General features: G+C 35.5%; 1 protein-coding gene and 1 non-coding gene across 4 annotated transcripts; both read left to right on the forward strand.

Annotated features, from left to right (window-relative positions):
- The first annotated feature begins 18,804 nt into the window (after positions 1–18,804).
- On the forward strand, positions 18,805–22,017 carry LOC116210784 (B-box zinc finger protein 18-like). 3 transcript variants are annotated; one of them, XM_031544836.1, is made up of 5 exons: positions 18,805–19,511; positions 20,531–20,640; positions 20,750–20,865; positions 21,178–21,429; positions 21,625–22,017. In XM_031544836.1, the coding sequence occupies exons 2-5, from the start codon at positions 20,550–20,552 to the stop codon at positions 21,628–21,630; spliced, it is 465 nt and encodes a 154-aa protein (XP_031400696.1). In that variant the 5' UTR covers positions 18,805–19,511; positions 20,531–20,549; the 3' UTR covers positions 21,631–22,017. The 3 variants fall into 3 exon arrangements, with proteins under 3 accessions (XP_031400696.1, XP_031400695.1, XP_031400697.1); XM_031544835.1 differs by having other exon boundaries at positions 18,813–19,511; positions 20,544–20,640; XM_031544837.1 differs by lacking the exon at positions 18,805–19,511 and adding an exon at positions 19,733–19,847.
- Positions 22,018–22,261: 244 nt separating this feature from the next.
- On the forward strand, positions 22,262–22,334 carry TRNAE-CUC. The gene has a single exon. It is a non-coding gene; the product is annotated as a tRNA-Glu (tRNA).
- The last annotated feature ends 315 nt before the right edge of the window (positions 22,335–22,649 follow it).

Here is a 22,649-nt window from a genome sequence, read left to right on the forward strand (position 1 = left end):
CTTGTCACATATTAGCATTAGAATTTTTCCTTTCATCTTTTTGATATGTCTACAACATAACAAATCTTGAAGTGCTACAATGGTTATTTATTTTGTAAAAGAATTGGGATTAAAAAAAGATACATGTATAGATTGTTTTATTTATTTAGCTACCTTCTCTTATAATTCCTAATATCTCAATTTCTTCTAATAAGTTTTTAATTCACGTATATATTTATAACATTTTTCTTCACCAAAATAATTAATTTATTTTGTATCATTCACCTACAATGCATGGGTATTCAGCTGGTTTAAGTCAAATCATAATGTATATTTTCGCTTATAATAGAGGTTAAAAGTCAAACAGGGATATACAGAACATTAATAAAGTACAAGAACTTTAGTAAAGGGACTTTTGATCTCTTTATTTTGAGTTAAGAGTGAATGTCACAATACCATAAATCTCATGTCTCTCTTGAGAGTTAAAAAGTCCCAAGTAGAAAAAATTAAGTAGTAAATCATTGAATTATACAACCTAATAGCTCAAATTTTTTAATTGAAAACGGGAAATTACTTATAAATCAAATGAAAATTTCACATTCTCAATCATAAATTACTTTATCCGTCCATGTTTAAGGAAATCTCTCTAAATGGTTTTAGATGTTGTCCCATATTAAAACACTAGAGTTGGCAATTTCTATCTTGACGGGATAATTCATTCACATGTACGTGATGAGGAACCAAATAGATATGAACAGTGTTACGGAAGGATCAGATCAAATTACCTGATAATTATACACCATTTTTATTTTCCAAAGCGGACTAATATTAATCCACATTTTTTGTTTAGACAATATTAATTGCATTTAATTAATTAAAAATATAGGAATATTCCTGTTTGACACTATTAAAATGTGCTAACCTTCATGTTGTATGGATTACGCTCAAAGTGTTTTCATATTGTTTTATACACTATTGTCTTTTTTTTTAGTTGTGTTTGCAGGTGCATTCTTTTTGCTTAAACTAATGAGTAAAAACTAACAATTTGGTCCATGAGTTATCAAGTTTACATCACTTGGGTCCTTGAATTATTTTTTCCATCAAAATGATCCATGAGTTATCGATGTTCATCAGTTAGGTCCCTAAGTTATCGAGTTACATCAATCTGGTATTTTGTAACATTATTTCAGTCTCTACTAACATCAGTTAGGTCCCCGCGATTTTCTGTCGTAACGCTGTTAGGGACCTAACTAATGTAACGAACCCAGATGCTCATTTCCCTTTTTTTCTTCTCTCTCCCTCTCTCTTACTTCTACATTAAATATTCTCGCCATTTCCCTCCCACTTCAACATATCCCTATCAAATGTCCATATTCTCTCTTTTGTTCAACCCTTCCGTGAAGCTATCGCTGCTCTTGTTAGCGTTGAACATGGTGAAGCTCTTCCTTTCCTAGAAAAAGCGACGCCATTGAGGTCGATCATGGAGGACGACTATCCTAAGAGCAAGTTTGTCTACATTCTGAGGTATGTCAACATCCCTCTATGAAGGTTGATGAAAATTTGAATTTTGGGGTACATTTGTTATGATGTGTGCTTCCCTATTGATGATGACCATGCATGATCTTTGACTTGGGCTTGGATGATGTTTTTCATAAGAAAGATGGATTTTTTAGTATAAAAATGACATTTTTTGGTCCTAATCATGAAAATAGCAAGTTCCTTTGTTCATGTGTTTCTTAGCCATTATCTGTAAGGTCGAGATCTCAGTATAATTTTCTGAGAAATGGTACAGGTTAGGGTTTCCCCTTAAAGTTTGTTGTTTGATTTTGATAATACTGTGTTCATCTACGGAAGACTGTGGATGTGCATCTTCACCACAGGGGAAGCTTTGTGAGGGGGCCTAAGGAAGGTTATGAGGGCGGTGAGATTTTTACCATTGAGAATGTTGATGTTGATACCATGACAACAGTTGGTATATGTGATTTGCTGGGCCATGAATATGCTAGTAAGCCCATAGCTTGCTACTATAGGGATCCTACGTTTAAAAACTTTGACTTAGCCATAAACTTGTTCGAAAGTGACCATGATACAACATGCTTGATTTGTGTACTTCAAGATCAGTTTGAGTTGCACCTGTACTATGAACATTATTGATGCTCCTATTGAGCTTAGTGAAGCGGAGATGAAGGAGCTTGAGAGGATTGAGGTTGAGAAGAGGGAACAAGAAGAGAAGTTGAGGAGGTAAAAAGAAGAGAAGTTAAGGAGGGAACACGAAGAAGCTGAGAGAAGGGAAGAAGAAGAGACTAAAAAGAGGGAACGTGAAAAAGCTATGAGAATGATGTAACAAGATGTTGAAGAGAAGCCCACCACTGATAATGATATTGCTGAGGACCCTAATTACAAAATGGGCCTTCACATAAGAGACTGGGATGAAGAAAATGATGATCTAGCATTTGAGTCATCAACTATGTTTGGTCTTGATGAGATGGGAGCTAGGGTAAGAATAAGTGGAGTAGAGCATGAACATAGAGCTGCTACTCCAAAAATGAAGAAAAGTTGTGTTGTTAGGAAGAAAAGAAGCAAGGAAAGAAAGGGGGAAACTTATAGGAGATCTGGTGACAAGACCAAAGGCAAGTTTAAGCATATAACAACCTCAGGGAGAAGGAGGAGATGTTTGCCGAAGTTGATGCAGGTCATGCACATCCTTAAGAAATGGCAGCAAGTGAGTAGGTAGATGATGATGACAAGTTGTCTGATGGGTATGAGACTGAGGAATTAAAGTCATTGGATGGTGATGAGGAAGAGGAAGGGGCCACGTTTCCAACATTCAATTCAGAAGACAACTAAAATACGGTAATAACTATTAGGATAGAGTTTTGAATATCTTGAAGTGTTCAAAAAGGTAATCAGAGAGATGAACATAGCTATGGGGATGAACTATGTATATGATAAAAATGATAGTGAAAGAGTCAGGGCCTACTGTGTTGAGAAGAATGATGCTGATGCGAAAGCTTACACATAGAGGATTCATTGTGTCAAGAACCCTACAACAATATCCTTCCAAGTGAGAACATATTACTTTGAGCATACCTCTTCTAGAAGGATAGAGACCTGATTAGCTACACGACATTGGGTGGCTGAGAAGTTGGTCCCTAGGCTACGGATCCAACCAGACATGACTTCACAAAATGTATTTGATTTCTTCATGCAACAACATATAGTTAAGCTTCATGATGCAATGGTTTTCAGGGGTCTGCAAGTGGCTCATAAGATTTGTGAAGGTGAAGAGAATGAGCAGTATGCCAAGCTTAGGGATTATGCACATGAGCTGATCAGGTCCAATCCTAGTTCAAATGTGTACTTGCATGTGTCACTTGAAAGTCATCAGTTTGAGAGATTATATGTATGCTTGGAAGCTTATAAGAAAGGTTTCTTGTTAGGATGCAAGCCTCTCATTGTCCTAGATGGTTGTTTCTTGAAAGGTAACTCTGGGGATGACTAATATCTGCAGTTAGCCAGAATGGAAATAATTGATTCTACCTGATAGCTTATACAATTGTTGAAGTAGAGAACAAAGACAATTGGACCTGGTTTTTGAAGAATTTGATGGAGGATATTGGGGATCCATTACAAAAGAAATATACATTTCATATTAGACATGCAAAAGATGAGTTATAATTATGTTTTTATTTTTATTAAATTAAGTTGGTCCATTTGTTATAGGCTATTACATCATTTCGGACTTGTTCTGAGCAACAGTGCTTCTGTAATTGTTATAGGCTATTACATCATTTCGGACTTGTTCTGAGCAACAGTGCTTCTGTAATTGCAAGGTTTGGAAGGTGTTCTGAATGATGTTTGTCATGGTGCACCACATAGATTCTGTTGCAGGCATATATGGGCCAATCTCACTAAGCATTGGAGATCAGGTGATGAGATTCTAGGAATTCATGAAAGTTGTACATAGGCTGAACCCAGCAGCTGAAGAGTCGCTCAACAATATACCTACTTACAAATGGAGCAGGTCAGCATTTGAAACAGATGCAAAGGATGCAGCGTTTACCAGCAACATGTGTGAACTGTTTAACGAGGAACTGTTAAAGGTGATGGGAAAATCCATAATAACTATGGCTGAAGGAGTGAGAGAGTACATCACCAAGAAAGATGGTAAGGTGTCAAACTCTACTAACCAAGCGCAAAGGAGTGTTTTGCCCAAAGGTTCAGGCCAAGTTGGAGCACTACATAAATAATTCTAAGGCTTGGACTCTACTATGAATGGGGGATCCTGACATGTCCCTTTATGAGGAATCATTACCACCCTACTCAAAATGTGCAGTACATCTGAAGAATCAAACTTGTTATTGTAGGCTATGGAACTTGACTAGCATACCTTGCCAGCATGCCATTGCAACAATGCCTTACAATAGCCAAAGGCCTGAGGAATTTTTTTGTCATTGGCTGAGGAAGGAGGTTACTGAGAAAGCTTATGCTTGATTTATAAACCCTAAAGCTGGTGAAGAGTTTTGGGAAAGGGTTAACTATGATAGTATATTTCTTTCTAATTGTTAAGAGATCACCAAGGAAGCCCAACAAGAAAGGAAGAAGGCACCATAAGAACATGGTTACCCAAACAAGCTGAAAAGGAAGTTGGCTAAGGGAACACGTGGTATGTGTGGAGAATCTAGCAACAACAAGAAGACATGCAAAGGGCAATCAGCACCTAAGGGAAAAGGAAAAGGAAAAGGAAAGGGCGGTAAGCATGGCCCTTCTTCATCAGCTGCAGCTAAAGCAACATAAGAAAATATTGAAGTACAAGAAATATAGATACCACATGACTCAGCCCCACCTTAACCATCACAGCCATCTTAGGTAAATATTTTTACATTTCTAATATTATCAAGAGAGTTTAGTATATATGCATTGATAATGGTGAATTTTGGTGCAGGTACCTAAATAGGGCAACTTTTTCACAGCCACCAACATTTCACCAGAGGCACCTGCTTTTAGGCCACCCCCACTGCAATCACAAGCATCAGACCCATCTCAGCTACCTCAGAAGGTTAGCTTTGTCACAAGAACAGATTTCCTAGGATGACATCTACTTTTAGGCAACCTCCAGTCAGACTAACCCCACAGCCATCACACCATTCTAAGTTTATCATGGCAGTGTACTGTTTATATGTGCTAATAATATTATTTCTGTTGCAGGAAGTTCAATAAAATAGTTTTTTCCTACCTCCAACTTCCCTGGAGTGGCAATTGCTTCCAGGCCACCTCCATTCAGGCCACCAGCATTCAGGGCATCCCCAGTTGGGGCACCCCCAATCAGGCCACCTCATGTTACCCTTCTAACATCGGAGACCATGCAAGTTGCAAGTATTGCAATTGATGCTACATTCCTTGGCCCAAGGGCTCCACCTCCACAATGAAATTATGAACATTTGGGGAGCAATATAGTGTTTTTGTTGGCTACTAGATTGCCTTGTCCTTTGGTTAGTTTTGGTCGACAAGAAGACTTAAGGAGCAATATTATCTTTTGGATAATTTTTTGTTAGCAGTATAGGAAGAACATTGTCTTGTCTTTTGGATAATTTTTTGTTGCTCTTTTGGTTTTGTACAAGTTACTTTACAAAAGCTCTAATTCATGTTCATGTGTGAAGCTACTTTGGCTTAGTAACATGTAAACTCTTATGTAAATTATTGTGAAATTGCTAATTGCTAATGGTTATCCTTCTTCATTGCCATTTTGGACTTGTTCTAGTAAAAAGACCTACCTTATGTACAAATTATTGCAATAATTGCTATAACATGGTAAAAAAAACACATTAAAATGACCTAAGTGATGTATAAATGATTCAACTCATACCAAGACAAATGGCAGAAAAATATCAAGAAAAGGTTGAAGGAAAAAATTACAAAAAAAAAATGTTAAAATACACATAAAATGGACGTAGGGACATAATTGATGTACCATTTAACATCATTAGTCTCTCAACTTAACGGCAGGACCTAAGTGATGTAACATAAGGACTAAAATGAAATAGTAAAATGATCGATATGATGTGTCATGAACTGCAGGGTCTTAAATGATGTAGCGAATGACCTACATGATGCATCATAGGACTTACTTGATGTCGCAAAGAATCTAACTGATGTATCAAAGGTTACATTTGATGTACAAAAAGGGCCTAATTGATGTGAAAAGGACTCAACTGATGTAAAATTGATAACTCAAAGACCATTTTGATAAAAAAAATAACTTAGGGACCTAGATGATGTAAACTCAATAACTCAAGGATTAGATTGTAAGTTTACTCTAATAGTTTGTGCCTTTACACCATATTATTATTACTTTTTTTTCGGTATGTACCCCGGTATCCAAAAGCACAATGGGTTCTGACTAATTCAGTCAGGAGATCGAGCATTAAAGGTTATTCTCCTTCCCAACAAGAGCGCTTTCCGGGGTTCGAACTTGTGTTCTTCTCCTTATGGGGGTGAACTGTTTACCACTCAACCAAAACTTTTGTTGGTTATTATTATTTGTTTAAGTAAACAACTAAAACTTGTCCGTGTGCACAACATTGTGCCATGTGTCCAACATGCATAATTTAAGATAAATTTTTATTTTTATTTTTTTATTTGTCTTCTTTTCAAAAATTTACATAAATCTTCTCATTATTTTTCATTTGTATTCTTTTCAAAAAGAAAAAACTTCCACAATATTGTGTGCCTCTTCTCTAAGAGCTTATTATGGTCATGATTTAAACCTCTAAAGTCACTCTTTTTGTTTCTCGTGAAATTTTACATTTTCCCTCCCTCTTAACTTCGTTATTATTATTTTTTCTTCCCAAATAGAATACCTATCATTTTTTAATGTAAAAATAACTAAGGACATAATTAATTTTAATATTAGTTTCTATTCACAATTTTGATATATTGCGATCGTTCTTAGTTTTTCTTTTACTTAATCGTATTTGTGGATTCAATGTTATGCTTTTCCTTTTAGAATAATTAGAGTTTTTCTCTAAGGCATTTAAAGCATGTATACCGAGTTATATAGAAATTATAATATTAATAAATAATAACATGAATAAATATAAACAAATACGAACAACAATATATTACTCCATGACCTTTTCTTATGATGTATGGTTAGTTTTATTTATAATAATAGTTATGTAGAACTCCTATAAAAAAATGGAACATGTAAATTGAATTGAAATGAATGATAATTGAGATAATAAAAATAAAATTTGATAATAAATGTGTAAGTTCTTAATTTTAATTGCTGTTGGACAATAAGTTTAACAAATTATTATTAAATGAATTTTAATATAATTAAAAGCTATAAATGTCAACGATATATATATATATATGATAGATCATATTAAATATTGTATATATGAATATAGAGTTTAAGATTTTCCAAAAAACTTGCCATGAAATTTTATGAGCAGTGACTCTCTAATTAAAATGCTCTATTCTTTTATAGTTATTCAAAAAGAAAAAACGATCCGCAACAAATTGGAGGTCCTCATGCTAGTGTGTTTATGTATATATACATATACCAGACATAATTTCATTTTCAGGCCTTAAAACTTCTACCAAGTACGAGACTGTGTAAATTACTTTTTGTCACTTGAATTATATTCCTAAGGTATCCACGTCCATGCGATATTTTACGTATGAAATTCATCATTTTTCATATATGTAAGTTTTACTAAATTTAATTGTAAATTAGAAATAACTGAATAAATATAATTAAAATTAAAATAGAAAAGAAAAAAAGGAGCAGGAGCGATATGGATGTAGAATAGAGGAAGAGGATTTATAGGAGAAAAAAGTTGGTTGAAAGAAACATGGAAAAACGAAATTATTTAAATCTATTGGCTAGTTTTTTTTTTTGAAAGAACTCAAAAAAAGGTAATTTTGCAAAATGAAAGATATACCAAATTAATTTTTCTTTAATTCGTAACAAATAAAATTTATTATTATTAATTATATTATTATTAAATTAAAAAAAATGATTGCCGGTCCCGTTAAGAAATATGAGGGGCGAGTAAGAATTTTTCCAGACATTGTCTCATGCGGGTCGTTTTCTTCCCTTTTTTTTTTTGGTTGAATGTCGTTTTCTTCCTTTTGTTTCGACTTTTACCTCATTTGTGCCCTAAATAACTGCATGGCCCAAATGAATCAGAAACTTCCAGTTGCTCTTCCACGTGGGTTCGATTCCTGGTAGCCCAGTTTCCTTTTTATTTGTTTTCCCAATTTTTAAATGAAATTTTTATCTAAAATGGTTCATGGTTTGTCCGTTTTGTCAAATCTATCCTATATTTTTTTTTTATCAAATCTATCCCATAATTTACTTTTTGCATCAAATATATCCTGACATTATCTTTTCCGTCGACATCTAACGGCCGTGCTGACGTGACACGTGGAGAGATAGTGGGCCACACCTGCCACGTAGGCGCCACATCAGCACGGCCGTTAGATGTCGACAGAAAAGATAACGCCCGGATAGATTTGATACAAAAAGTAAACCATGTGATAGATTTGACAAAAAAAGTATAGGATAGATTTAACAAAACAGACAAACCATGTGCCATTTTAGGTAAATACTCCTTTTTAAATTATCCATAATCTTTTTTTTTCCTTTTATTCTTCACCTTTTTTCTTTACAAATAAAACGTCACTCTTTTTTAATCCAACATTATCCATAATCTTTTTATTTCCTTTTATTCTTCACTTTTTTTCTTTTAGGATTAATTGTCTAAAAAATAAAAAAATATATAACATTTTATTAATTCTAACACGAACTTTTTTTCTTGAACTAAAAACACTCAAACTATCAATTTGATATCAATATTAGCATGCGCCAACTTTTTCGTTATTTAAATGGGAATTGTTGGACACCACCACCGATCGGGGTAGTCGGTGACCTCACTAGTCGACGGCGACTCTACAGGGGCGGTGGTGGCCTCCAGTGAAGCTCTTACTGCTTGAATTTGAAAAAAAAAAAGTTCGAGAAAGAAAGGAAGAGGAGTCGGCGGCAGGACCTCATCAACGGACACCACCCCACAATTGGGGTCGATGAGGACATATGCCATCACAAGCTACCTCGATTGAGGGGTAGTGACTGCCGTTGAGGCCTCACTGATAAAAAAGATGATGTTGTGTTAATATTGATATCAATTTAATAGTTTATGTATTTTTAGGTCAAGAAAAAAAGTTATGCTAAAATTCATAAGATGCGAAAAGTTTATACTTTTTTAAGGTAATTAACTCTTTCTTTTACAAATAAAAACATCACTCTTTTTCAAATCCAACAAGACCATGGATGGAAACTAATTTTGGTATCAAGCCCTATTTACAATATCATATAATATGATTGTTCTCATTTTTATCTTTACTTAATCGTATTTGTGATTTCAATATTGTTGTCTTTCAAGAAGATTCGGCTTTTTCCAAAATCTACCTATCTAAGATATGTGCATCATGTATCCGCAAGTAAATTATAAGTAATTATGCATAAATATATGTTATTGCATATATGAGATATCATTGTTGCATAATTTATATAGAACTTTCTATAAGAAAAAAAGGAACATATAAATTTAGACTTCATTCGGGAGCGCAATGGCGGTTGAATAAGTGCTTATTTTGTTGAGTTTAAAGCAGAAACAATGTTTTGTGACTTCTTTCAAAATTATGGTTTGACTAATTTTTGTCATTGGAAATATGATTTTTTTCAGCGGATCAATAGGTACTTATAAAAACTGATTTTGCTTATTTTCTATTTTAAATATTAATTTTAATTTCAACAGTTTCAAATTGTTACTTCCCAAACGTTATTATTTATTCTAAAATTGAAACTAATTTTTCAGAAATTATATTTCAGCACTTTTATTTCAGCAACAACACTTTCAAACCAAGTCTTAGTGAAAAAGAATTAATAATTAAGAATTATTATATTATATAATACATAATACATGAAAATGGATATGTGCGAACAATACTGTGTCACGTGCCTCCGCTTTTCTATTTTAAAAAAACTTCACAAGTATTTCATTATTTTTCATTTTTATCGTTTACAAAAACTTCCACATACTTTTTTTCACCATCTTCTTTTTTTTAATAATTTCATTATTTTTAATAAATTCTTTATTTATGTATAAATAATCTATTTCAATTGGCCACTAATTTAATTAGCCTCTTCTTATTTTTTGACGTTAAAAATGTCTTGACTTTTCAACGGAATACAATAATACGTCAACGTATTGACTAAACTAATTCTTACTTGGTATTGACTATGTCATGACCATGAGATGCTTTTAATAAATTTCAGACTCGTGCACTATAAGTATAGTTTGTCTAATTGAAATTGGCAATGTCAATTGACCTATTATATTGCGATCATGATTTTCTATTTAGTAATAGAAAATTAAAATTAAAATTAGTAAATAGAAGTGTTAACTTTTATATCATATGGCATATTAATTAGTATGATCTTTTTAAAAATTTGGATCATTTACTAACAACCGAGAGTTTTTAATATTTATATATAAGTAATTTATTATTAGTTTCAGCTATATTTTGTATTGATCATTATATAAACTAATATGATAAATTAAAATATTAATGAAAAATTATTTTAAGCTCGCAGCATTGCGAAGGTTGCACCCTAATATTATATTTTATAGTAATAAATGAAAACTTGCCCTTACATAGAAGGCAGCGAGTTAGGAAATTTTTCTAACTGCACGCTTTTTTTAACTTTAGCCCTGTTTGTCGTTATTTAATTTTTCTTGTACATCATCCGATATTGGGAAACTCAATAAACACTGACTAATTCAATATTGAATCGAGTTGTCAACCTAATTGGTAAAACTCTTTCATTCATTGATTATCTCCATTAACAGAATTCAAACTTCAAATCTTACTTATGAGGAAGAAGCGTCAAATCACATAAAACAACTCGGTGGTAGGGTGAGAAGTTTTTTCCTAACTGCACACTTTTTCTATTTTTTTTAAAAAAATTTACCTCGTTGTGATTATTTAGTCTTTCCTATACATGCAATTCGATATCCGGAAACTTAATAGGCCTCAACTAATGCAAGTTTGATTCAAGTCAGTCAATTAATTGGTAAAGCTCTCATTTTCATAGATTATCTCCATTAATATGAGTTAAACCCCACACCTTACTTACGAGAAAGAGGTGTTGAACCACTCAAATTGAGTAATGTTGATTGTTGTTATTTAAATATAATTTCAAAGACTAATAAAATATTGGTTCAGTAGTAAGTAGCTCTAACTGATACAAAGGAATACCTCGTAAGAATGAGAACATAAGTTCTAGTCCCGATAAGTATATTTTTTGAAAGGAAAAATGACTTTAAATATTCAATATGCTAGAATTACAAGAGCAATATCTTCCACAATTTTTCTTACTGAAAAAGTATAATTTCAAAGTTACTTACCTCACAATGGCAACATAATAGATGACAACTGGTCTTTCCCCCATATCTTTAGCTATTATTTTTTATTAAATTTCTCATCCTTCGATTCTCTATCTTATCAGTGTCCATTTAGAATTTTTTTTTAAAAAAATAAAGAGAGTAGAAACGATGAGACGAGTGCAAAACAGATATAATGTAATTACGTAGTTATCTTCTAATTATTATTATGTTTTTTTCCTCATCTTTATCAAATATTTAATGATTAATTAATGGTTTTGATGTAGCATGAGTATTATCATAATTTCATCTTTATGAGGAACACTCAAATTTTGTATATCATTCTTGATTTACCACCCTATCTTAAAAATATATGTAAGAATTTTATTTCTTAATTTCGAATCAAATCTTCTTCAAAAATCTTCTCATTAATATTTCATAGGTCACCCAAATTATTGAAAACTTTGTAGGAAATAGTCAATTAATTCCAGAGTGTTTTTCAATAAACTTTTAAGTATCTAAGTTGGAACTCCTTAGAATTTTATATGTATATATATACATATATATATATATATATTTTAGTGAGTATAGCTAGGATTTCGTAGCTCATACGCCTATAACATATGGTTTATGAAATATAGTCAATAGTATTTCATGAGGATAATTTAACAGTGCAAAAATGATACATAATCACGGTAAAAGTGTAACAATGACATTGCTTTCTAATATTTGATATATAAATAAGCTTATTCATATAGTTGAACAACTTATAATTGATTCAAATAATATTCAGCTAAAGTTATTGTTGTCCCGCCCGAAGCCCGGGTTTCCATTCCCTAGGGTATATAAAATCAGAATTGATGTCGAATCAACCTAATCGGTTCAATAGGCATGGATTGTTAAATTGAAATTCTTTCGATTTATTGGACTTTCTAATTTTTATATCAAAATTTTAAATTGTTTATTAGAAACCATTCTATTTGAGTTAGCAAAATTAAATATGAAGAATTACTTCAACATTTTATGACTACAAATCATCTTCCAAAATACGCATCAGTTGGAGTAAGAAATTAACATAGAAAAAGAAATATTTGATTCTATTCCAAGACTCTATACCTGATGTTTGTACATTGCCCTTGTTGAAAGTTAAAAGGTCCCGTGTTAGAAAAATTACATAAAAAATTATAAATTTACAAGAGATTGATACGATAAGCTACGAGCTCAAACTTTTAAATTGAATACGGACTCAATAACTTATAACACTACAAGAAAAACAGGTTTCAGTGACGAAAATTTTGTGACAAGTGAGATCCGTCTTGGCGGAAGTATCTCCCCAACAGTGATGGATTTGTGACCGTATTATAAAAATTGATCCGTCACAGTTTTAGCGCGAATCGCTGCGCTTAATTTTTATAAGTCGATTCGAGTCCTTGTAGCTGAATACGTTTTCTCGATTTCAGTTTCTCGATGATTGTTTAGGGCTTCGAAGTTTCTTTTCCTGCTCCTTCGTTCCTCGAATTCGAATCCGTCTTGACAGCTCACAAGACACCGACCCCTTGCCGCCACAGCAGTGTCGGTCGGCCTGCCCACCGCGTAAGTATCAATTTCAAACTATACACACTCCCAACAGTCCCTTCGCCTTTGCCTCTGCTCTCTTTGGCCCCCTCCTGCGATGGCATCCCCGCGAATCCTACTCTGCGTGGCGACGCCCACGGCCGCCTCGGCCGGCTCTCCAAGCGCGTCTCCTCAGTACTCACTTCACCTCAGCTCGTCTAAGCTGGGGTTTTCGCCGTGAAATCTCTGCTCATTTGACTCATCCTAATCAGTCTAGTTGACCAAATCAGCTGGCCCCTTCGACGCGCTGCTGTGCGTGGGTCAGTTCTTTCCAGACTCGCCGGAGCGGCTGGAGGAGTCCATGGACTGCGTCGGAGGTCGGTCCTAAATCCCTCTGCCTACTTATTTCATCGGAGACTACGGCGTCGGAGCTGTGAAGGTATTGTTGGCAGCCTCGAAGAATCACGCCAATGCCGGGTTTAAGATGGACGGCTTTGTATGCGGGAACCTCCACTGGTTTGACAGGCAGCGGCAAGTTTAAACTCCAGGGTACCGGTTTTGAACTCGAATCAACGTTCAATGTGAAATGCTAATTGGAGCCCGATTGATGTCGCCACTGTGCTTGGGCAGTCCTGTTCTAATATGTCTCAATTTTAATGAGTGGCCGAATGGTGTCACGAACAGAGCCACCACAGATGATATTCCTTTAGGAAAATGAATATCCGACTCTTCCGGCAGTGATCCTACTGTTGCAGAATTAGTAGCTGAGATCAAACCATGGTGGGTCTTTTACCTGCTATATTAACAATCATATCTGAATATCTGGCTGATGATGGAAAGATATCACTATGAGTAGCAAATGTATGCCAAGCTTCTAAAATAAGCCTCGATTGTTGATGATTGAAGTCTGTTCTCTTTGGTAGTTACCATATTGCTGATACAAAGGGCATCTTCTACACTCGTGAGCCTTGCGTCAATGTTGATGCTGTGCATGTTACTCGCTTTCTGCGTCTTGCATCTGTTGGAAATAAAGATAAGCAGGAATGCATTGTCAGTTCAACTTTCTACTTAAATGGTCTTTGCATCTGCCTGATCAATTTTGTCCTGCGTAGCAAGGCAGCACTTTTTCCTGCCACTTAGTATAAGCTTGGTGACTCCATAGAATTGCTGCTCCAGTTTTTACCAGCAAGCTATGTATTAATATTTGGTTTAGCTGTGTTTCGTGATGAGTGGATCATGTCCACTATAAAATTTAGTTATTTCAACTCTTTCTGGGTTTTTCAGTATTTCAATGAGGAAGGAAAGCAAAAGGGAAATACTCAAGAGTAGCCTTTTTCCCCTTCCCCTTTTCCCAGAATCAAGAAATTGTTCATTCCAATAGGACAACCAGTTATGAAGCTGAGTCACCTGCTCACGGTGATGTAAAAATTGTGATCTTGAGAATTCAATATTAGTACATACTTGAAGTTAAAACATAAACGATCCATATACCAGAGATTGATTCCCAATTGTGTCGTTTGGAACCTTTGGTCTGTACTTTTTCGGTCCATATCAGAGTAGCCCCAGTAGTCTGATGAATATGTTTCATATCAAAGTAGGGCCTCGAAGTTGCAATTTCTAGATTCATTCTCCATTTCAGATTCAAGTCCCTCTTGACTGAATATTTTTCTCTCAATTCCAGTTTCTCGATGATTGTTTAGGGCTTTAAAGTTACTTCTCCTGCTGCTTCTGCCCGAGCTGCTGCTGTCGTCGGAGCTATCATTTTGCTTTGGTACGATTGGTATTGAACTTTGTTGGAGCTATCATTTTGTTTTGGTACGATTAGTATTGACTTTGTTGGAGCTATTATTATCGTTTGGACTATTGGTGAGGAATGTCTCCCCTTTTATTTTGGACAAGTGGTATCAAGAATATTGTTGAACTCAGTATTGCTTTTGTGAAAGGATGGATTATGTATTTTATGTATGTGATGCTGATATGTGCTTGAAATAGGTTGGAAAGTAGCTGAATTAAGTGAATTTGGTGATGCAGATTCAGAATTAGCGAGGGATTTCTGACAGAGTTGTCACTGTGTTCGCGAATCGGTGACTGATATCGGTCACTAATTTGAAACAAAATTGTCGTGAAGATAGTGTCACTAACCTATCATGAAAGTACGTCGCCAATCCATCGCAAATATCTATCGCTAATCCGTCATAAATGTCTATCGCCAATCCGTAATAAATGTCTATTGCCAATTCGTCACTAATCCGTAACAAAATGACCACGCATCCTCTTCCTTTTCGGTAACTAATCCGTCACAAAATTGTCGCAAAAATTCTGTCTCTCCGTCACAATTATTGCAAAAGTTATGTCACTCTTTCTTCACAATTTTATGTTACAAATTCCGTTAGTGATCTGTCACAAATTATATATTTTTTGTCACCAATTCCTTCACTAATTGGTCACAAGATGTCGAGTCTATCACGGACTATGGGCTCCCGTCGAGAGGTATCTGTGATGGAAAGTGACACGGAATATATTCTGTCACGGAGTTCTGTGACAAAAAATTCCACCACAGATAGCATCTGTCACTCAACTTTCATCCATGGATTTGTGATGGAAATTTTCATCACTGAAGGCTTCAGTGATGGAAATCTGGCATTTTCTCGTGGTGAAGCCCAGTGAAATTTTACAATCCTAGCAAGCAGATGTCGTGGGTAGCCAAGAGCTGGAATTAGACGTAGGTATCATATTAAATATCGTGAAAAGATTCAAAGAATCTTACAATCAAAAGGCTAGTTTCAGTCATAGTATGATTCGAGATGGTAACGAGTTTATGTAAACGGTTTTTTCACCCGTTTCAAATCCTGATAGGTGATTAATGGGTTTTACTCGTTGGGTCGTTAGAAGGGTTTAGAGATTTGAGGTCAAAACCTTATAGGATTTAGGATTTTACCTGAAATTCCGTCACAAATCCGTTAAGCATAAAGTTACTAAATTACCCTTTATATTACTCATATTTACAAAATAGCCCTTATTTTCTTTTGTCACTTAAGTTCTAATTTCTAATATTTGTAACACTTGTTTAGTGTTATGAACTTGAAGGTATTATGATTCATTATTTCTAACACATGTTATGAACTTAAAAGTGTTGCGGGTTCGTTTTTCTCGATTACGTTATGAACTTATAAGTATTGTGGTTTATTTTTTTCGTACAATTATTTGCCAGGAATTTATATTTTGTATTTGAATACTTCTTGTCATATCAGATCATTTTCTATAAATTAGATGTTAAGATAAGTTCACACAAGCCTTTTTCGCAAACTAATTTACGAGTGATAAATGGATGTCCAGTGGCTTTCTATTAAATTTGTGAGAAAGATTTGAGAATTTTTCTTTAAAATAATAACGGATTTAGAAAAGATTTAGAATTGATTTTTCTTAATGGGTATGGATATATGATGAACATAGTCGTCCCAAACCTTTCCAGTAGTGCCATCCCTACATATAATTTCCTTGCCGTACAAAACTCATCCATAACGAATTGACTAGAGTTATTATAAGAGGCGGAGCGCGTGAAGATGCAAATAAGAAATTGTGGTCACTATACTCAGTATCTTTAATAAGAAGTTTGTTAATCTTAGGATTTTGTGTCCATCGTGCCTAGCCAGAAGTACTATCGGTTTCTCCACCATGAATTGGATAAAGAGTTTGTGAAACCTCATGTGACATAGTAATGGCTTTAATGTATCCTATCACTTTATTTTGTTTTTGGGCTTGAATTATATATCCTATCACTTGTGTCCTAGGCAATCGAAGAGAATAATGGTTCATTTGTACTTATGCAAAAAACAAGTTGCATGCGCCATGAGTAGCTACTTTATGGAGGGAGCTGGGGAGATCGGAGCCTTTCATTCTCGAAAGGAGAGATTCCATGGTGGAGAGAGAGAGGTGAGTGATGATAAGTGAAGAGTATGTTGACAGGAAGATCCCACCCTTTTGTCATGTACTAGAAGATTGATATGACAAACAACGAACCAAAGCAGAGCACGGTACTTATATTACGTTTAATAACGAAATTAAATTAAATTTAATTTTAAAAAATAAAGATAAAAATAATTTTAAAAAAGTATGTGAAAAAATTTAAAGAAGAAAATAATAAAATAATTATTATTATTTTGTTGAATTAAAGAAAAATGTTAAATAATTCAAGGAATTTAATATTAAAAAATTAATTATAATAATATATAAGAAAAATATGAAAGAAAATTCGAAAAAAATATAAAAAATTAATAATTGTGTTGTTAAATTGAAAAAAAAAAGTAAAGTAAATTTAAGTTAAATTTAATTTTGTAAACAAAGATAGTTTTAGTACTAAATTTTCAACGGGTGACTAATTCGGATTATTTCAAGTATTTCACTTTTCTTAAATAAGATTTTAAAATATTGTGCGCATTCAAAAGAAAATTCATTATGGAAAAAGTTTTACACCTTAATCGGTTGATTCGATTCAAATTTAATTTAAACGAGGTGTATTGAATTTTCGAATATCAAATAATGCACCATAAAAAAATTTCATGAGTGAATTTTATGCGTAACATAAAACATTTCATAATTAGGATGAATCCGTACTCCACTCAAATTAATCTCAATTCATGAAAACTGTGGTCGTGCTTTCACTTCAAGAAGGAAAAGAGGAAAAAACAAAAGGAAGGACAATGGAGAAAAGGGTACATCATACATCCCCCAACATAATGTTTCATATATGATGATGAGACGAGGAAATGCAATGGAGGGGAGAAGGGAGGTGGGACCCAGGGAGATATGTAAGTAGTGGCTGAGGCTCACCCAGACGATCTTGTCTAGAAAAGCTTTGATTTCAAGTTTGTGGCAGAGAAGTCTTCCCTTTAAATCTCTCTCCCACCAAACGTTGACATCATTCCCCCCACACCAACACATATTCCCTCTCTCTCTAGACATTATCGAGATTGTGCTGAGCTGATACAAGTTTAATTTCTTGATTTTTCATCACATTTTCGGCATCCACCACTTCATATTTGAAAACTCAATAAAAGATAAAAGCTATGATTAATTCAGGATCGACTCGGTAAATACATGAAAGGGTAAAACTCTGTTAATGTGAAATTTTCTTTATTCACAATACGTGCGTATTTGTGCTTAAGGGATATTTTATCAAAATACGTATGATTTCAGTTTTTCTCTTGGGATTATACATATATTGTTTGCGAAAATAAAATAATATCGAAATGTGCTTAGAGTACACTTTCTAACAATAAATAACATCTAAAGAGTCCTTAAAGTGTCGTGTTATTATCCTACATATCAAAAATTCTAAGATAAATTTTATCTTTTATACTTTTCAGTTTGAGCTTTTGATAGAATTGATACGTTGGAGTCCTTCAACAAGATGACGAGGAGACCAATCAACAATATCTTCGAAATGGATATACTATCTTCGCCTTGAAGTATAAAAAAAAAAAAAAGGAGTTTTCTCCTCCCTCATTGTACACTAGGGTGCAAAGGAGGGCATTTACTAGAACCATAATAAATCAATCGATTGTGAGATAAAAGATTTCCATGCTCGGGACATAATTAATAACAATAATGCATGTTTTTCAAGACTTCACATAAAGTTGTGATATGAAATGGGAACAAAGGGACTGAGAATATTCGATAGTATTTCGCTTCCGTTGTATTCTCAAACTTCAAAAAGAATTGCACAGATAGGACTCTCTCGATTTCTCGCAATTATTTCGAACTCGTTTCTACACGTCACGAGTTCAATTCCCTCCTCGTCATCCCCCACCCACGCGATTGCCTGGCCATTGTTGTTCAAAAAAATTGTATTTCAAAAATTCAACGTGCAGTTTCTGTGGATATATATGTATATATATATTCTTATGACCCAATTGCCTCTGTCTAGTTGTTTGTCTCTCTACATCCATCCATTCGTCTTGCCCCGTTTCGATGCATTCCTGGGCAAAGAAAGGCCATGATTCTGCCCACAGCCACATCAGTTAATCAATTAAATCCACGATACATTGTCACAGCAAAAACTCCCAATAATAAGCCAAACTCACAGGCACATACACGCGACACGGAAGAAACCCCCGAACAGCGACAACAGCCCCACCCTCCACCCACGACACAAACATAAGAACTCCCCGAGAGAGAGACAGAGACCATAGGAAGGAAGAAAGGCAGCAGTTCTTTGGTGGGTCGTGTCCTGTTGTTCTTGGTTCGGGGGGATTTCTTGATTTCTTGGTTGTTCTTGTTCGGCTTCTGTTGCTGTGGGTCTGTGTGTGCTAAGGAGCACTTTGTTCTTACCGTGTTGCTGTTGAGGGTGTTGGTGTTTGTTTTTCTTGTCGCATGATTGATCGATCGGTTGGAGTGGGAGAGATATGAGAGCAGAGGAGGAGAGGAGGAGTTATGCGGACGCTTTGTGACGCCTGTGAGAGCGCCGCCGCCGCCGTCTTCTGTGCCGCGGATGAGGCGGCTCTCTGCCTTTCCTGCGATGAGAAGGTCAGAACTTTTGTTCCATTCCTTTGGGTTTCGATCTTGTTTCTTGTTGTATGTTATGTTGATCCTGAATCAGCTGATTGAAGAAGCGCGATAATCATGGTCCATTTGGGTGTCCGTTGGTGGGATTAGTTCTACTTCGGGCACTACTGGAGTTCGAGATTTGAATGATGCTGTGTTTTCGCATTCCGTAGCTATGTCCATGGATTCCCTTCATGGTTCAGGTGGAACTTAGGATTGCCAGGTGCTCTGCATGTCTAAAGTCAAAATATGGATCACATCCGCTGTCCTTCTTACTTTGTGGCAAAATGATCAGATTGAACTTTGTTGCAGACTCAAGTGAGTTTCAAGAAGTTCCATGTCAATCTAGTGAGGCGCAGAGTTTTTGTGTGCAGAATTGTTCTTGTCGAATATCCTATTTAGAACCCTGATCATGAATTTAGTAGCTGATAGAGATGATTTAGTGAAATTTGATATACTGGGGATGACGTGGATCACATGTGAACTATTCGCAGGAGAACCTGCTAAGTATTTCGAGTCTTAAGACTCCTACGATGGGGTAATTGTAAAAAGTCCATGGTTGGACGCATTACATCTACTGAATATGGAAGGAACGTAATTTTTATTAGAAATGTTATGTCTCCTTCTATATTAGTGCAGAAAGTTTTGGATGAGGTGCAACTGAGTTTCTGTTTTACCAAATGTCTCTCTAAAGTCTGTACAGTAGCTATAGCTAGGAAATTGGGCATTGTTAAAACGTTCCCTTAGTTGAGCTGGTTTGTGTTTTATGCCCTGTTTTGGACTTCTTGGCTTGGTGGCTTGTGATGCATGCGTAAATATTTTGTGGTGATTAATGAAGTTTATGCCCCTCACCAATAAAGAAAAAAGTCGGTGGCTGTTCAATTCTTAAATTTCTGAGAATTTTTTGATCTAATCTGGGGTTCGATATGTGCATCATCTCTGATTGGTTGAGCTCACTATATCCTCTTCTCCCATGACCTTTACTTATAGACTTCTCTCAGCTATTTATGACAGGTCCATATGTGTAATAAGCTTGCTAGTCGGCATGTAAGGGTCGGCCTGGCAAATCCCAGCGATGTTCCTCGTTGTGACATTTGCGAAAATGCACCTGGTAGCCTTTTGTTTCTTTCAATTACAATTTGTTGGATTCATTTCCGTCTCATTTCGGGGAAACAGTGTTCTCAAATTCATTCTGCCCTTTGTGAATTACATGTGTGCAGCTTTCTTTTACTGTGAGATAGATGGGACTTCCCTCTGCCTGCAATGTGATATGATCGTTCACGTCGGGGGCAAAAGGACCCATGGGAGATATCTCCTCTTGAGGCAGAGAGTGGAGGTACTGACAAGTCGTGTTATCAACGGACTCAATGCTATTGCAATAGTTAATTATACATTGCTAAATGCTGTTTCCTCAGCATATTTTGGCAGATGCGTAGACTTTATACCTGATACTGGGGGTTAAGAGCTGATACGCTGTATATTTAGGTATAGATTGGCCTATTCTCCTGCGACTATGTATCAACCATGTAATGCTGCCAGAAGGGGCATCATCCTTCATAACCCACCAATCATTGGCTTGTAATGTTTATGTTTCTTTTACGATTTCACTGTGATTTTTAAAATCAAAGTATGTTGTGGTGTGATGCAGTTTCCAGGGGACAAATCATCTCACCATGAGGAGCCGGCTGTGCCCTCTATGGAACCAGGGGAGGCCAGAAGAGGACATCCTCAAAATCAGAACTTGAAGCCTACGATGGAGGAGAATCATCAGAACCACCGGGAATCAGCTCTTCGAGCTCCCAATACGAGTGACACTGAGAAGCTTGGTAAGAGGGACTCAAAGATGATCGATCTGAACATGAAGCCACACAGAATGCACGAACAGGCTTCATTTAATGAGGTCAGTTCATGCGGTTGATTTGGGAAATTTCTTTAAGTGCTTTTCAAATCTTGCTCTGTTAATGAAGATTATTCTTTTTTAACTTTCCATTTTTTGTTCTGGTCCATGAGTGTTTTGGAATCTAAGCCCGTACAATATAAAATGCGAGGCCTATAATAAATTTTCTGAAGCATGGGAATTTCTTCTGTATTGCAGCAATGACGACAGATCACGAAAATGGCTGAAGAGGAATTTCTTAGTGCAAAGGCGGAAGTTTGGAGCCAGGGAACTCATCTGTTACGCATTTCTCTTGCAATTTGGAATTATATTGTTTTGGCATCGTCTTAGTGTGTGACGATGTGAAAAATAGCCGTGGGCTGTCGAGACTTGGGTGTATGTGTTTGCAAACTTGTTTGGATTTAGTTTTAATGACGTTGGCTCTTCAAAGAACACAGTTGTAGAATCGCTGTGACTTTGATTTTTCAAGTGTTCGAGCTTTAGGATGACTGCTGGTTAGTTTTCAGGCACCCCTTCGCTGCACTTGCAATTGCTATGTACTCTTATTTCCCTGTAAAATCCTCACTTCACGACCCCCAAAGTTCGGGATGATCTCTGGTTCCTTTCTTGCTTTCGCTAGTGAAACACGAAGGACGAAAGTTTATCTCGACTCGGGCACGGGGCACTCTAAGTACTAGGTTTCATCTGTGAACTCGAAGTCAGAGCATGAACTCAAGGCTTCGACAAATATATGCTTCTTGTAATTGTATATGGTTGATCTTGTCCGACATTCATTTCATTAGAATGTTCAGTTTTTGAAAGGTGAAATATATTTATTTATAATCATAAGGTCAAATCCGTTGTAGTCTAGTTGGTTAGGATACTCGGCTCTCACCCGAGAGACCCGGGTTCGAGTCCCGGCAACGGAATTGTCTTTTTATTTGGAATTACATGTCTTAACCCTCTCTCTGGATGGAGCAATTCGGAGAATAAAGGTTTTTATCTTTACACCAGAACACTACGGCAGTTTGATTGTTAACCGGAACCGCACCTTATGCTCAGGTTTTCTCATGTCCGAGGTTGGTTTGGTCCTAAAGATCCATTTCTTGGAAGATGAACAAAATAAAAGAGCAGGATGGTGACACTTTTATCTGGTATAGGATGCCCCTATCTTACTTTATCCATAAATCACATGATCGAATTTTGCCCTGAGAAGATAATCCTATCCGTACATGTCCTACGAA

Source organism: Punica granatum, chromosome 6, assembly GCF_007655135.1.
Source record: "Punica granatum isolate Tunisia-2019 chromosome 6, ASM765513v2, whole genome shotgun sequence".
Classification (NCBI taxonomy): domain Eukaryota; kingdom Viridiplantae; phylum Streptophyta; class Magnoliopsida; order Myrtales; family Lythraceae; genus Punica; species Punica granatum.